The sequence below is a fragment of the Meleagris gallopavo genome, chromosome 6 (genome assembly GCF_905368555.1).
Source record: "Meleagris gallopavo chromosome 6, MGAL_WU_HG_1.1, whole genome shotgun sequence".
In the NCBI taxonomy this organism is placed as follows: Eukaryota; Metazoa; Chordata; class Aves; order Galliformes; family Phasianidae; genus Meleagris; species Meleagris gallopavo.
Window position 1 is genome coordinate 25,871,636 of NC_139409.1, and position 17,544 is coordinate 25,889,179.

Below are 17,544 nucleotides of genomic sequence, written 5' to 3' on the forward strand. Positions count from 1 at the left end.
TAATAGAGCTGTGGGTTCACATTAATACCTAAGATCAAGCGATGTATGTTGAGCAGACCAGTTCTAAAAATTCATACTACTTGTATCACCTTCAGATGGTTTGTTGTTTACTGCAAACACGGTTCCTTCTTTTCTAAAATTAGTCTTTGTCAGCATTTCCTCTGGATAAATAGCTCCACTTTTCTACCTCTTTTATTACTGTCATATTTCATTAGAGAAGAGTTTTCATCTGTACCGGGACTACTGTCTCAAATACCTCTAAGCTTGATGGAATTTCAAGGTGGGAACACCTTAATGGTTCAGAATTCATATGGCATGCTGAAACAGTTCTTTACCTTCAAATCTTTGAAAATAACTGAAGATAGATTGAACCTGTATGGTGATTGCAGATGTGTTATACTTGTGCCCACTTAACAGTGAAAAATGCTGTTCTCAGAACAGGCATTTAAATTGATGAAAGCAAGTATGAAGAAGGCTAAAAAAAATCCCAAAACAGCAAGGATCATCAAATCTTACTAGCATAAGCATTTGTTTGCAACATATACTCTTCAGTAACTTTGACACAAACAAGTAACAGCCTTTGGCAACTCTATTAAAAAGTCTTGAAATAATTTCTTGTGTTTCTTGTGCTTTAAATTCCTTTGAAAAGGAAATCTACACGTATGCGTAGAATCCCTACTACATAGTATTTGCTTAATTAAGAAAAAGGGAGGAGGCTGGCTATGTGTAGTTTAGGAGAAAAATGAGAGTTGCCAATGTGATTTACTCTCTCTAGAGCTTGATGGAAAGTGCTCCCATAGCTCTCTTTGTCCTGAAGCAAAGGACAGCTTTACGGTAAAGAACAAATTTTCTAAGAGACCAGACAACAAAATTGAGTATCTCCTTGTTGAAAACAGCTATTACTGTTTTGCGGGATGCTTTTTTCTATCAGATATTTGTTGCATCTACTGTTCAGAAAGACAGGAAAACTGTTCAGTTTTGCATGTTGTCTTCATTTCAGATTTTTATGTTCATAAATCCTTTTCTTAACTAAGTGTGAAAATGCGAGCACCTCTGTGTGCTGCCACCAGAAGAGCTGAGAACAGATGTGTAAAAAGCTCAATTCAGTGCAGAGCCTTTACAGTGTATTTAATCATAAATGACTGAGTGCTGGCAATTTGTTAAGAATGTAGGAATAAGATGTGTTCTTTGCATCTGTGAGGGCCAGAAACTGGAAAGTAGGGACAAGAAAAAAGCAAAAAATGAGAATGGAACAAAAGTGAAATGTGAGAAGTCCCTGGAAAAAGTTTTAGTAAGTAGTTCTACAAAATCAATAGTTTTATCAGCTGAGCTTGTGGGTTACAAGCTAAAGAAAAATGATTGTATTTATCCATTTATATTCCTTTGTCTTTTAGTAATCTGTTCCTGGTTTGAAACTTGGATAAATGTAGTTAGTATTGTTTCCCTACCTAAATTATAATCAGAAATGAGAAGAAAATCCTGAATCGCACACAGTAAATGATGTTGTTTAATTTTAAAAGCATGTAAATGGTAACATCATCCATCCAGTTAAAAAGGAAAACTCCTTTTAATATTATAATATCCATTAAAATATCTAAGCATCCTGGGATCTAGGGAACCCGCAGGGGACTTGGGACCCTTAAAGGTCATCTAGCCCTTCCAACTCAAATGGTTCTGTGATTCTATGTTGTTCTCAATAAAAATGAAACATAAAAAGATAACACAGAAATCAATAGTGTTGGTATTGTCTGTTTATAATTGCTAAATGCAACCACCTTATGCTTATCTTGAATTGTGTACTGAGGCTGTGCATCATTTTTCTGTTCTTGTATTCCCACTCCCATCAACCTCATTTGCTCTAAGATGATTCAAACCAAAGATGGTTGCCCTAGCTAAGGAAAGGGAATTGCAAAAAAATATATATATATACATATATATATATTTAAAGGTATTTCTTTTTTGCAGCTCAAATTTCAAAAAGTTCAAAATTGGAATATATATAGCAGTGCAGCTCAGTACATCTGATTTAAAAACAAACAAACAAAAAAAACTGATCATGATGCCAGTAAGAAATGAAGTAAGAATTGAAATGGATTTATATACACTACTTACTGTCCCTTTAATTCTTACTCTGAAAATCCTTACACTCAAATGTATTTTACAAAGACCTGTTGTAGGACTGTGTGGCAACTCTGTACCTGCTGTTCTTCAGATCATTACTTTTTTATTTCATATCAGTATGACAGTACTTCAGAATTACTTTAACTTACAATTCTAATTAATTCAAAATAGGGAAAAAAAATCAATGCAGACATCATACAGATCTTTCTTTGAAAAGCCGTGTATACGATACGCCAGCACAGCTCAAAGACAATATAATATTGACATTTTTTTCTGAAAATTTTAGTGTTATCAGTCATATTAATTTCTTATGTTATTTATAGTTTTATGAAGCTTAAATGTAAAATATCACTTCAAAATTGAAATTACTTTAAAAAAAACAAACAAAACTAAGCAGAAAAACCTTGCATCCTTAAAAAAAAGTACATGTCATGAGTGTCAAAAGTACAAAAAGTCAGAAGTACAAGCAGGAGAAAAAGCTTTGGACATTTTCAAATTATTGTCTCAAAAGCATCGTTTCAGAAATGATAAAAGTATTTTATGTATTGGATTGGTAAATTGAATTTTGAAACTTCATAAATCTTTAGCTTTAGTTTCTTTCAAAAGCTTTGCTGTATAATAAGCTTTTTTTTTTTTTTTTTGAAGTCCTCACATAGTAGCAATGCTTATTGTGTTGTCACGTAGTCAATCCCAAACATTCTTCTGCATTGCTTTCAAATATGAGGAAGATGCTAGTTTACACAATGAGGCCTACTTCTATTCATTTGTTGCTATTATTATTAAAAAGGAAAAAAAAATTAAAAAAGTCAGTTTTACATTGGACTGCATTTATGCTTTGAGCTGTATTGAGCAAAAATGAAAACAACGTTATACTTAATGTTCTGACTCTTACAAACTCTTGGTAGTTTGCTATGAGAGTCTTATACTATTTGGATCTGAGCATACACATTGCTTGAATCTAGTTTGATGTTAAAATGTTTCATAAGACAGCAGAGCTGCTATGATCTTTAAATGTTAATATTTTTTTCTTATCACTTTACTGTGTAGATACCCTTCATGAGACACAACTCTGCCACAACTCATCCTCGGAGGCAATCCTGGAAACCTCTTTTATAAATATGATTTTTAAATGTGGATTAAGCAGTCGATAGAGTACCTAAAGTAAAGGAGAACAGCTACCTTGTCTCTGCTATAAGCTTATTATGACAAAAAGTTGAGTTTGCTTGTAAGGCTTGGAGAGAATGTAATTGATTGGTTTGTTATTTGGACTGACAAGGTAGTTAATTTGCCTGCTTTTTTTTTTTTTTTCTCCACTAATCAGGAACATTTCTTGTGTGCATTGTTAAAAGATCACGGATAAATGTCTTGTCAGAATTGTCCTATTAAATAATGTCTTTCTCCCCTGTGCTTCCTTGATAAATGATGTTATACAATGCTTGAATTCACTGAAGAGTGACAGAAGCCTGTGGGACTTAAATATTGTGTGTTCCTCTGTGGTAATACTGAATGAAACAAGGTTCGCCATCAGCCTGCTGCTCTACTCATATACAATTTGAAGAGAACATTTCTATATAGAACATCATGTTGTACATAGACCCTACTGTAAAAAGGATTGTTTCCTCAAAGAAAAAAAAAAATGTTCAGTGATAATGAGACCTGTAAAACACTTGAGACTTAATATTCTCAAGGAATAGATTTGCCACGGAAAAATGGACTAATCGTATACTTGAGTGAATAGAACTATATCTATATTGCATTATGGAACATTTTTAAGAAAAAGAACATATTAAGGATAAACAGACATTGTTTTATTTGGTTCACTTCCCTGGCAGTGTTCAGAACAAGCTTATTTCCTCAAAATCCAAATCTGAAATTGTTGTGTAAGTTGGGGAAGGAATGAAGAACTGATCACACAGCGTGACTGCTGAGATCTTCGTCTTCGTCCATATATATCCTGCTAGATGCAGACATAGTATTTTCATCTTCAAATGGTACTGATCCAGTTCTAAAATCTACAGTAGCAATGTATTGACAACCTCATCGATTTCATCTTGAACTTGCTTGGAAAAATTCTGCTCAAATGCAATCAAACTTGTAACTTGATGGCATATAATCTTTGAATTTCTTGAGATATGGTGATTTTTGTCATCTCTGAAGGCAGGTTTTCATCTGAAAATATTTTTTAAACATAAGAAAGAAATTAAATGCTGTAATAAGTAATAGGAGAAATATACAAACCTGTGTATACTTACTTAAAGTCATCTCTTGCTAGGGCATTTCATGTTTGAATATTATATTGAATAAAATTAACCTGATGTCTAACACGTCGTTTTGTTTTAAAAGGGGAGGGTTGATGTCAGAGTAAGACTTTTGTTGAACCATTGCTTACCATTTCGTATTGGCAAGTTACACAAAGACACCTTTAAAGTAAAGAAATTGGCACTAGAAAATAGAGATTCATTCAAGAATTTATTATTATTTCTTTTTAGGGACTGCTTGTCCAGAATTTTGAAGCACAGTATAAAGTTTCATCACAACACTGTGTGAACAAGCTGGGGAAGAATATGGGTGTTTGCCTGTTTGATTTACTGTTTAGGTGGGAAAAAAAAATTAAAGTATATAGTGTGACTTATGGCCAGTTAATAAAGTAACTTATTTACAAGCATTGTGAAAGGAGAGAATGATAAATGCAGCATAGCTTGGCTTTAGTAAGACTTTGAAAACAATTTTTGTGTGATCTGGTAAGTAAGCAAGGGAAATATCCTGTTAATTAAGCTACAATGAAATATGTAGCTTATCAGGAAAGCAGACTAGTAACTGTGGATTCGCTGTCAAATTAGAGCCGTATTGCATTCACTGAATTCCACTAAGTCCTGTCCCGAATTCAGTGTTCCTGTATTTTTAATAAGTTTTGCTTTAATGTGTTAGGTGTTGGAATAAAGAGTTTGGTTACGTTTGCAAGTGACGCCAATATGATGAAAGGAACGATGAGGCTAGAATTTAAAATGAAGCTTTAAGAAACCATCTAGAAAAACATACCATGGAGAAAAGGAAAGGGCAAATCACTGTTTGTACAGTTATCTTACAAAAGTAAATATTTAGGAAGCGGGCATCCAAAAATGAAGGAATGGATAACTTTGGATCACAAGCTGATTCTATGAATCACTCTGATTGTACTTGAGTATGAAGAGTGATGTTTTAACACATGGAAGTACTCCCCATTCCTCAGATTGTTATTACAGCCTTGAAAAAGCCTCAGCTGGTATGTGCAGTCCACCTCAACAAAAGAAGTACAGAAAGTCCTAGGAAAGCAGAATGAATGATGAGCAGACTACAAGAAGCCTAAATAAAGAGGAAGGCTTAAAATGTTTGGATCTCTTTAATTTAGTGAGGACTGGGGAATCCATGTCTTCAAAAGTCGAGGTTCTTAGAGAGATGAAGACAGAAGTGCTGCAAACAAGGAAAAAAATAAATAAAATATTTTAGCAAGGTGACTTAGAAAAGCAATAGAAAGGATTTACATTAGTTGCATCTAATCGCGTTAGAGAAGTGAGGGAAGTTGAATAAATTCTACTATTGGAGGTTTTTAAGGCCAGACTTAGGTATGTTAAAAACTATTGATATTGTTGTTATTCTTGGGCATGTTTATTAACACCAAGTGGATTTTCAGCTGTATTTTATGTTCATCCCCCAGTAGAGTCTCTGTATAGAATTGCTTGCTTTCTTTGGCACTTTCTTCTGACATTAGGTTAGTTTTTAATCTTTCTATAATCATCTTCAGATTCATTGCATCATTTGCCTCTCCTTTTCTGGAAAGCCAGATGTTAACAGTCAATATTTCAGTTTTTGAAAGTAGTGTTGGCAATCTTTACATCTGTAATGAGGTTTCTGTTGCAGTTCACGAACAGTGCACCATTCAGTTTAACTAAGTGTAGTCTGAACACTTGAGAATGGCACCATAGCTGCAGTGCTATATTATTTGTCAGTGGAGGTAATTCTGATCCTATCAGAATTTTTATTCTTTCCAAGGGAGAAAGTATTTTGCACTTTTGGGAGGGCTGTAATTTGACTAACATTATCTTAATGCGTGTCGAAGGAATTGTCTTCACAGAAAGACTTAATTAGAACTTAAAAGTACTGTAAATATAAACTCTATACAGTAGTTCTAAATATTAACAAAAATAAAAACTGATCTAATACAGTGTTTTATATAGTGTTTCCTCTTGTTTAAGTGAGCCCTTAGTGAATTTTGCAAAATAATTTAATTAAGCCTTGTGTTTTGTAGTATTGAAGTACTATGAGAGAGAGAGAAGTGAACACTTCATGCTGAAAGGAAGCTGTTCACTTACAGGTATAGTAAATAAAGTTTCTTTATAGCATTCATGTAAATCATTGTTTGTCTGCGAACTAAGTTTCATGACACAGATGAATTGCTGACAATTCAGAAAACATCTGGATTTATATAGAAGTGTCTCATAGACAGCTAGTTCAGAGTCTAACCTTACCCAAAGTAGTCATTGTTTTTGGATTTTGCATTGTTTATTTTGGTTTGGTCTGACTCTTGTTTCTGTTCATTTTAATATTAAAAAACAAGTAGGAGAGGTGGCAGTTTTGGGTTTAGTATAATAAATTTAGCTATAGAAATCTATGCCAGGTAATACTTATTTTCTTTCACTCTTTTATGAATAGTTGACACTTTCTCAGTACTGCTAAAATGAAATATTCAGTACTTAGGTTACTTAATGATCAGCATCTTGGGCAGAAGGGGGGAGTAGACGTGACATGAAGTGCTATTTTTTCTTTCTGAATTCATAGATAAAATGTTTCATGTAGTTTTTTGCTTTAAAGTAGAACTTTCTCCTAACTTTCAGAGCCATAGAAATTCAATCTTCAATCCTAGGTAAATTTAGGGCATCTGACCTGACTGCCCGCTCAAAGCAAGACTGACTACTGAGGTCAGTCCTCAGAATTACATCCAGTTGAATCTGCAGCATCTTTGGAGTCACACAGCTGTTCAAAATCACCAGTTCTATGTTGCATGTAGCTGTATGGCTGAGCTATGACCTGTTTTATGTTCAGTATTCAGTGCATGTACACTCATTTCAGTGCTGGAATCTGCCACATGCCAGATGCTAAAGTCACCTAAAGCTTTATCAGTGTATGTGAGAGCACAATTCTAAATTGCTCTGATGCTAATTATTTCTTACAACTGTTGGCTAGACCATCCATTTTAAGCTTTTCTGCCATTGGCAGGCAAGGGATTTTTTTGTTTTATTTTTCTTAAACTTGTCTTGCCTGTTCAGTCTGAAAGCAAGAGTTGTGAAGGATCTAGACCTTATATTTGAAGTAAGAGTATAAATGAGCATCTCTTTTCCTTCATGTTTGACCTATATTGGTCATCTATCTTCTATGCTGACATACATTTGTCACAGCAAAGTGAAAGCAATTTCTGTCAGAATCCATGAAGCTGAATTGAAGAGTTTGGAGTAGAATGGCAGTGTAAGATACGAAGTCTTGAAATAGATTCTCTTTGTTTTAAGAGGTGTCAGAAGAGAAAAGTAAAAGGAAGAATGCTTTTTTTTTACATATTTTGTAATACAGAAATGTTTTGAGAGCATTCCCTCAGTGAGGAAGTAGAAGGATGTACTTTCCAGGCAGCGTTAATAGCTGTAGAGTTATATTACCATTAGATTTTTTATTTTTTTTTTTCTTTAGGTACGGGCCCCGAAAAGTGGCTTCTTTGACATCACATGTAGGATTTGCTGTTACAACCTCTTTGTTAGTACTCGCTCCTGCTACCCAGAATTTGTCTGTTGTTCCCATTACAATAAAGGTGTAATGGGAGTACTGCTTACCCTCTACAGTCTAAAGTCCTCATCTTGGATTTAGTGGTTTGAATTCACTTGAGCTTACTTTGGTGTTTTTTGTAATGGTTACATACTCAGAATCACAGAATGTTGTAGACTGGAAGTGACCTCCTTACCATCAGGTTTATCATACAGCCACTAAAATGAAACAGTGCCTTAAACTGTCATAGATGTATTTAAAATGTTTGTCTGAACACAAGAATGTGCTACAATCTGAAGTGAACTCTTTGTGCATGTCTTCAACTGTCTGCAATCTCAATGGCCCAACACTTGGGCATTGAGGAATTAAAGGGCCCGAAAGACCAGTGCCTGAGAGGGAGCATCTGCTCCTCAGGTCTTCAGAACCTTCAGTCAAATGAAGTCAAGCACAAGCCAACAGGGCAGGATGCATAGCAGTAGTTGTGTCAAATGTAGCCATATCTGGATTAGCCATTCTGTTGCATCTGACCCACTAATGGGAGGTTTAAAGCACATCCAACCCACTGTAGTTCTGAGAGTTTAAAAATTCTGCAAGAGGTCACTCCTAATTGTGGTCTAATTGTTTCTCATTTTGCCAGAATAACTCTTAAATGACAAGTTCTCTAGTAGTAATGATGATTTGTCAGTAATGTATGTTTCTAAGCTGTTGTGATGAATAGGAGTTAGTTCATCTGTTTTGTGTTTTGATCAGTATAGTACCTTTTGGCATGGCACTGCAGACATTGTGCAATGATGTGTACATACATGGAAGATTTTCCGTAGTCTCTGAAGCATATTTGTGAAGTTGTATTTAAAGATTAGCTTGTTAATGTTGTGTTTCAGGAACATGTAGGTAATTACTTTTACAGCTATAGATGTGCGATGCTGTCTTGTGAATGCAAAATAAGTTTCTTCACTCTAGCTGAGTCAGCTCTTTGTGGGTTTTTTATATTAACCATTGACTTAGACGCATGCCAGTGATGGGCAGGTTTTCCATTTGCTGTTCCTCTGTAAAAGCACAGTGCTCCCATGAAGATTTCTGCAGGCCAGCTGATAAGACTTGCTCCTGTGTAGGTAGATGCAATGTAATGAAATTGGATGTGTGTGTTGAGCTTTGTAAATAAAATGAGATTGACTCCAGCCATTATCTCATTTATCTCATTTACATTGTAAAATCAGCATCTACAGTATTGATTAGAGGATAATTAGTTAATTATGAACAGGAAAACAGAGTTATGTTGGGCTTGAGCACAGCCAGCTGTACTGCCTAAAATAATAAAAAAATCCAAGGACATGAACAGATGGAGATCATTTTATTAAAGAACAAAGCAGGCATACTTCAGGTATAGAAATGCCTAATCAGGCTTTCTTGCTGTGAAGCTGTAGCTGGTCTGCATTTTGTATTTTATAAGTGAAAAATATTTTCCTTTATTATTATTTAATTTGCTAACTTAATGCACCAGAATTCACCTTTCTTCTTCAGACTCCATTTGTTTGTCATGTAGTGGGCATATATCTATCCTAATTAATTGCTGGAATGAGGAACACAACAATTTCTAATTTTGATGCATGAATTGATTTCAGGGTTGTTAAAACATTGATAGTAAGCAATTATCTGTCAGTTAAAGATAATTTAGAAGGTTAGTTTAGCTTGTATTTGTGTGGAGCTCTGATTTTCATAAAGTTTTAGGTCCATTTGCTAGCCAGTCCACTGAAAATGACTGGGCACTTAATTGCAGTTATAGATTATAGACTTAACAATGACAAAAAAAGAATGTCCACAAGTAACATTTCCTAGTTTAAGGGCAGTTTTGGAAATGTGACCTTGAATCTTCAAAGGTAACAATTTTAGCTTGATCTTTTTAAAGTGGAAGAAGCTGAAGAGTTTCTTTGTTTTGATCTTTTTCCCCTCAGCCTGATAGTTTAAAACTGACTCTGTTAAACTATCCTCAGGATGGAAGTGGGTGGTATTTGTAAATGACAATGTAGTGCAGCCCCTTTGCTCTGTAAGTGTCCGAGTTGTGACTGATCTATGAGCACATCTACTGGAAGACTGTGAGGCTGTCAGCGTGACGCTTTTCGTGACCCAGCAATTTCAATCACTTATTTAGTTTGAAAGTGCTCTTTATTTTCTTATTTTCTGAATCTTACAGTGGATTTTCTGTCATTTTCTATTTCTAGACAACAGAACACAGTTGTATTTTTTTCAATGTTTAGTCTTAGTTTACTACTGCCATTTTTTAACATGGGCATAAAATTTTCTTCTGGAATTATGAGTTATGAATACCAGTTTTGTTCTCTGTAGTAAGATATGTTTAAGGTTCACTTTTTGTCCCAATTCAGTGTCAGCAAACAACAGGCTCGCCAGACAGCTGGCACACCATCTTTACCCACAGTACAGTCTGTATTCATCCAATTTTCCCAACATCATGCTCTAGGAACTTCAGGTTCTGTGAAGTGGTGTTCATCAATACATAACTGATATTCCAATAAAAAGCAATATAAAGAAACTGTTTCAAAATATTTGACATAGTCTCATTTTTAGCTATGCAACTTTTTATATTTTGAGAATGCTTTGTTGTTTGCATTTTCTCAGCTGTGCAAATGCAGATAGCAGCTATCTACTATCTGAAAGCTGTTTTGTATCTGTGCATTTTCATAAGTGTTAACTCATTCTAAGAAAATGCAATTTTTGTCCTATATATTACCCAGCTTTGAAGTAATGAAAGTAACAATATAAATCGAAAACGCTCAGTTTTAATGAGGCTTTTGCATTTACTTTCACCACATTCTGGTTATTTCAGCCCAGCCTTTGCTGTCTTCCTCAGCATTCTTCTGAAATGTGGCTGAAGGTGAAGTTAGGAAATATCACTTTCTAGGTACCAAATCTTATACACATGATGAAACATGGCAAAGTGTAATTCTGAAGGGGAAACTGTCTGTTGAACATAATATGTAACAGTTCTGTGTGTAGGCAATTGCTTCAGAAAAAAAATGCAACCTGAATTGCTGCTGTTTGAAGCCAGATGTAGGCTGTTTTTAGGATTAAGCTCTAAAATACTCCATGCTCATCAAAAATAGCATCGAGTCTTTATTTTATGTTACTTAGAGGATCCCAAACAGCTTACTAGAAGGGAAAGTTGAGAGCTCTGGTGAGCACTGCTCAAATGGAAGTAGGTAAGTGGACAGGATTATAGGTATGAAATAGGTTAGTAAAAATGTATTTACAAATGAGAGCACATTGAGGCTGAAAGGAAGTTTGGTCTTTTGTTGAAGATCATATACACCAGTAAAATACAGAAATATAATTGCATCTCCAATTCAACCTTTCTGTCATTTTAACAAGAAGTAAAACTACTTATATATTTAAATAGTTTATTTCTACATTAGAACTAAACAGAATGATTTTCTTGTATAAGTTTTCAGTGTGTTGTTTGTCCTGGAATTAGAATTATATTATTACTAAATAATCCAAAAGCTTTATGAGGAGTGGCTGAAGGAGCTGGGATTGTTCAGTCTGGAGAAAAGGAGGCTCAGGGGAGACCTTACGGCTCTCTATAACTACCTGAAGGGAGGTTGTAGTGAGCTGGGTGTCAGCCTCTTCTCTCATGTAACTCTTGAACAACTAGAGGGAATGACTTCAAGCTGCTCCAGGGGAGATTCAGGCTGGACTAATAAAAACAGTACAAACAGGACCTTTAAGAGTGCTCATGTCTTATGTACAATGTGTGAAAACAGAGGGCTTCCCAAGCAACACAGATTTGACAACAAGGACAAATGAGACTACTTAGATAAAGTAATTGTCATCGTAAAATAGTTACTTCTCTTTTATGTGGAGACTAATTCCTGGAGAAAAGTCACTTGTGTATATTCTTTTAATAAGCAAGGTGTTCTGTTACTTCAGTCCTTCTGTGATGCAGTGCGTGTTCTCTTTGTTGATAATTATAACACCTTTGTCTTCTATCTAATGGTGATCATGCTATACTCTTACTGCAGTTTTCAGAGATTTTGCATGTTTTTGTAGTGGAGAAATTGGTATCAAGGGAAGCAGAGAAAGAAAGCACAAGGAAATTCTTAGAGATTCTAATTCTTAAATCCTTATTTCTTATTTTTTTATTATTTACATTGGCTTTTATTCAGAATCTATTTCAGAAAGAGGATATTGCAAAGTAAATTTGAAAAAAAGCTTTATTTTTCATATGAAAGGCTGTAGGGGATATGCAAATAAAGTGAAGTTCTTTAAGATATATGAAAATACTATCTGCTTTTAAAATATTTTTCTCCTTTTGAACATATGATCCTTTTGAGCACTTTCCTTTTATAAAGAAGTTCCTATACTGTAGCATTTCTTCAATTCTGATACATTAAGAATAGGTAGCAAGGAAGTTATAATATTCATTTTGAGCTTCACATCTGGACTAAACATAGTACAAAACAGTAACAAAAAGATTTATTAAAAAAAAAAAAAGTGATATTTCTACATACGGCAGTTTTATAAATGAAAGATCACAGTGAAATATCACAGTCTTTTTAAATAGTCATCCCTTTCCAGCACATTGAAAGAGAATCAGAAAATGTTTTGTGCCTTTATTTATGAACTACATAGTTACAATTTAAAATACCTAATTTATAGCTGTAAATTATACTTGAATTATTGAATGTGTGAGCGTTTCACTGTTTGCCTTGTAAAAATAGCTAGGTGAAATGACTATGAAAAATCAATATTGCCGCTGTTTAAAAAAAATACCTGAATAAATGACAAAAATGAACTGGCTATATTCCATTCTTTGATTAGCAACTCTCTTAAATAATATCCTTTATATGAGATATTGATGAAGGTGATGCATGAGTGTCTGCATTGGAATATTCAAAATTTGGCAGAACATACTTGGCATTTGAAAATTACACTTGTAGAAAATTCACTTTTTGTACCATGACAGGGATCAAAGAATCTTCCGCTGAGAATTGCAGGGAAGCTCAGTGTAAAATAATACAGGAATACGATTTACATATACATATATTCATTTATTTTTTTCTTTCACAGATGCGATGAATGCAGACTCTGTTACCATTTTGGCTGTTTAGACCCTCCCTTGAAAAAGTCTCCAAAGCAAACTGGCTATGGATGGATCTGTCAGGAATGTGACTCTACATCTTCCAAAGTAAGTTAATTCATCCTGTGAAGTAGTTGGAGTTTTTGCCATCTCACAGCTGTTGTTGAAATGCTAAATTGATCTGCTCTGAAAAGCAGGTCATAAAATAATGATTTCAGATTCTCTGTAAAACAGGTTAAAAAAAAAACAGAATGTATGCAAAATGAAAATAATCAATAAAGAGAATTTTATTATCTGAGTTACATGTTTTCTCTTCGTATTATAGTGTTCTCTCTGAGAAAGGAGTGAATAAGTGTACTCTATCAGGATTGGCTACAGAGAAGTGAAAGTATTTTTGGATTGGTATAGAACAAAAACATCTAAGAACAGAGATAGGAAATATATCTTTGTCAAAATTAATGAAGATGGTTTGATTGAATAAATCTGTTGATTTTAGTGGGTTTTGTTTGTTTTTTTCCATTACTGGTAAAAATTGTGAAAGTTCTTAATAGTTTATATTGATGAGTATGCCTTGGTCAAATATATAACATTTTAAAGTCAGAATTAAAATTCTGACATAGATTTAGATTTTACCTCTTAGTATTATAGACACAAATAGTACTCCTCTGCAGTACTAACTTACTAAATATAAAGATGTGCTTCTTTGCTTTTCTGTACAGAAGTTTCCATAGTACTGGCATTCTCTTCTGTCATCACCTTAACCTGGCAAGAAATACTATGTACTTAATTTTTAAAATTGGATTTACAAATTCATCTGGTACATCAATGTTTTGTTGCGTTTTTTTTTAATTGTTTATTTGTTTGTTTATTAAAAAAAACCATTTTTAAAATCTGGAATTTTAGTTTGTTCTGCTACTTTCTTGGTGTTTGCAGAATATTTTCAACTAAAAAGGACACAACTATGCAGAGGTGTTGTCATAAATTATGTGTTGGCAGATGTGGATGTTGCTCTAAAGAAGCAGATACCAAATGTACAAGTATAGTTTTTGACTTGCGACTAGGAAGAAATGGTTCTCAGTTTCATGTGGTGGGGGAGTTAATTTAATTCTTCTGTAAGGAAATATGAAGACAACCATCGGAAATTAGCTGTCCACTACATTTTGGACATGAAGCACTCTTTCTTGAGTACCACTTACATGGAATGGACATTCCAAGAGTGAATTGAAATTATTGAAGTTTTGTCACCTGCTTAAACCAAAACATGTCCTTGATAATGTTAGACTTTCTGCCTCCAATTTGCTTAACTTCTTCTGAGTAAACAAACTCAAAAAAGCAGAGTTTGTAACTTCTAAATGTTTTTTCTTGTTCAGGAGATTAGAACGTTATGTACCAGATAAAAAATATAAAATACTTTATTGTGTAAATTAAGTATGATTGACATCATTTTAGTGCAGGGCATGTGTTGATTTTAAATTGAAAACCACAGTGTTTTGAAGAGTAAATGAAATTTACTGTTAGATTGACAATGTATTTTGTATTATGTTAGTGATACAAATTAAAAAAAAAAATGCTTGTTATTGTATCTGATTTTCTTTTTCATTCCATAGAGACTTCTAAATGAGTATATTTAAATAATAAAGTCATTTGCACTTTCAAATTTAAGCAATTTGAATGGTATTTGAATGAAAATGTATATGAAAGGTGCTGAAAAATTGTCTTATGAGGACTCCTTGTGGTTTTGGGTAGCCACTTTCACATCGCTTTTCCACAAAGCTGTACAGAGAAATTCTTTGAAAAAGCTGCATTTTTCTCTCTGTTTTAAAGTATTTTTCTAGAACATTTGTATGATTTCACGCAATAATGTGTTACAAATTCAAACACTTAAGTATTGAGTTACATTTGTTGCAAACCTTCCTTAAAGTGGACATGGTTTTAGGAGGTTAGGGCTTTATGTACTTCATCATTTTTGCATTCAGTTTTCTATGCAGTTTTACTATTGTGTTATCTATCACAATTTGATGAAACTTTTTCTGCCCCTTGCTAGAGGGAGTAGTCCCTCAGCTGTGTACTTAGAGATAGGGAGAGGAAATCTGTAGAGAAGTTTGCTTGTTTGCTGCACTCTGCCTGACCTATGGATGAATTGCAAGCTTGAGCTCCCAGCAATTTCAATCTCTCAGTCACTTACTAAATCCAATTTTTGGTATGTCACTGTGAAGTTTCTAGTACGGATTATAGCAGCAAAATAGGATTGAATTTCCAGCTTTTGCCAAGGAGACTATTGTTTAGTTTTCATTCCTTCAATGTTTTTCATCTGTTATGATCCAATTTAAATCACTGTTAGTGTATATGTTTTAAAACCCTGCAGTGATGTCTTCTGCAGCAGTCTTGACCCTTGGAAACAATTGGTAAGTAAATTATGCTAATTCAATGAAGAGAGGTAATAGTGCATTGCGTGTAATGTTTAATGGGTTTTTACTTCAAATTACAATTTTCAATTTTGTATGTTTGGGAAGATCTACATAGCACTGGCAGCAAATAATGTGTTTTTATTTTCAGGTTTTACTAAATACTTGTTGATGACCATGGTGTAAGAGATGTAATGTAGTGATAATAAACATACATTTTACATTGCCATCTATCAAAATTGTGGATGTTCTCCTTCTGTTTGCTCATAAGAGTCACAGGACTCTCCAGTAGTTGTGTCAGTTCTTCCACCAGCATGGAGGAAGAATTCCCATATTAACTTGCCTGTCAAACAACAGACAGGCAGAGACTGCTGTAGGGCATGTGGGCAACAGCTTCTCTGCTGGTAATACTCACTGTCACTTTATGGAATGGGTGAAACTCACTACTAAAGTCTGACAAGATCTCTCATCTCAAAAGCCTTGTAGATTTTGTTGCATCACACGAAAGCTGAAGTGAACCTATAGGCTCTCCATTTCTGTAACACCATCTATCTGCCTGGTGTGTGATGGTGTGTTTTAAGTATTGTCAAACAGCACTCTAAATCCTAAATGTCATGATAGTTTCAACTAGTGATATTCAGAAGGAAAATAGAACATTTAAAAGTATAATTTAATAAAAACCAACAACACAAATTTTTTATTATTGTGATGTATCATTCAGTAGGAATTAATGTGGCCTGCCCATGTGTTTATGATGTGATTTAAGGGCTCATTATGGGGTATCATTATTACTAAATGTGGCAATTCAGGAATTCTTTCTATTGCCTTCCTTTTAAAAAGTCCTGTTTGAAGTATCTCTTTCAATTTCAAAATTTTGCAAAGTACCAAGGCAGCAAAAACTTTAAAAATATATCATGCTAGTTACAATGACCGTAGTCATTGACTTCTTTGGTTTCTATTTGTTCATTTTTGTGTACAATCAATTTTGCAAAAAGCTGCAGAGTGTACATGTCAGGTCATCATTTGAGTGCTGCAAGATCAGCTGCCTTGCCTGTAGACTTCTGTTTAGTTTGCTTTTATTTCATCTTCTTACAGCATTGTGTTTTTTCAGTGGAAATAAATTGTCAGAGTATGTGCATAGAGTTTTCATCTAAGCCCCTCAGTAAATATTTTCTGGAACTACAAATCCATGACATACCAGCCCTGGCAAGTAGTATTTTTTGTACGCTTTTCATGTAGGAAAGCAATTGTGGACACTTTTACTTAGTAGCAAAGCAGCAGCACTTCTTTTGGTGTATCTGGCTTTCAAATCTTAATTTGGTCAGAAAAAAAAGGAAGTTAATTCTTTTTGTCTATAGAATTTTATGCTAATAAAATGATGAGAATTTTTAAGAAGTTCTCTGAGATGAGAAGTTTCTCATCTGTTCTTGGGTTGTCAATTTCATAATGTCTTTTTTAAAAATTTTTAAAATTATTCCTTTATCTCAGAGTGTGTTTTCTCACCCTTACATGTGGCTGTGTTCATAAATAAAAGTAACAGCAGAACTAAGAAATCCCAATGTCAAGCTCTCAGAATGTAGGAAATGCCCAAATTAAGATTGCATGCAGCACTGTATTCTTCCTGTGGCTGTGCATGAATTTATAGCCTGTAGTAAGTTCACACTGCTATTTTTTTTTCTATAGAACCTTATGCCTTCTCCCATTTAGCTTTTGGAGGTCACTGAAAGAGAACGATTTGGGTTGGGTGTTAAAAGAAAATACTGTCTTCAGGTTCTGCAAGACACAAAAACAAAAATGATCATTTCAGGGACAAAAAAGAAAAAGACTGCCCTTATGTTTGAAGTACGCTGTGACTGGAAGATTGAATTTTACCCTTCTCTCACCCCAAGCTCCTATGCATGCTAGACAAAATAAGCATTTTTAGATGTTTAGTATTTTTTTTTCTCATTTGCTGCTGCCTCGCTTGGATCCTTTGGCCTAACATGCAAAAATGCTGAATTCTGAGAGCTGCACCTGGTGATGGTGTAAACTGGTGTAAGCTGAAAGTCATCACAATGATGTGGTCTGGATTATTGCAACTGAGTAAAAAATCTATGGATTTGTTTGGGTCCATGTCTTAACTTCCTGTTTGTAAAATGC

The 17,544-nt window shown here is 34.2% G+C and overlaps 1 protein-coding gene across 1 annotated transcript in view; it reads left to right on the forward strand.

Annotated features, from left to right (window-relative positions):
- The window catches only part of PHF14 (PHD finger protein 14), a 174,235-nt gene that overhangs the window by 107,581 nt on the left and 49,110 nt on the right, over nucleotides 1–17,544 (forward strand). Inside the window, exon 18 of the mRNA XM_085226963.1 lies at nucleotides 12,991–13,108. Coding sequence (XP_085083089.1) covers nucleotides 12,991–13,108 — 118 coding nt within the window. The remainder of the gene's footprint in view (nucleotides 1–12,990; nucleotides 13,109–17,544) is intronic.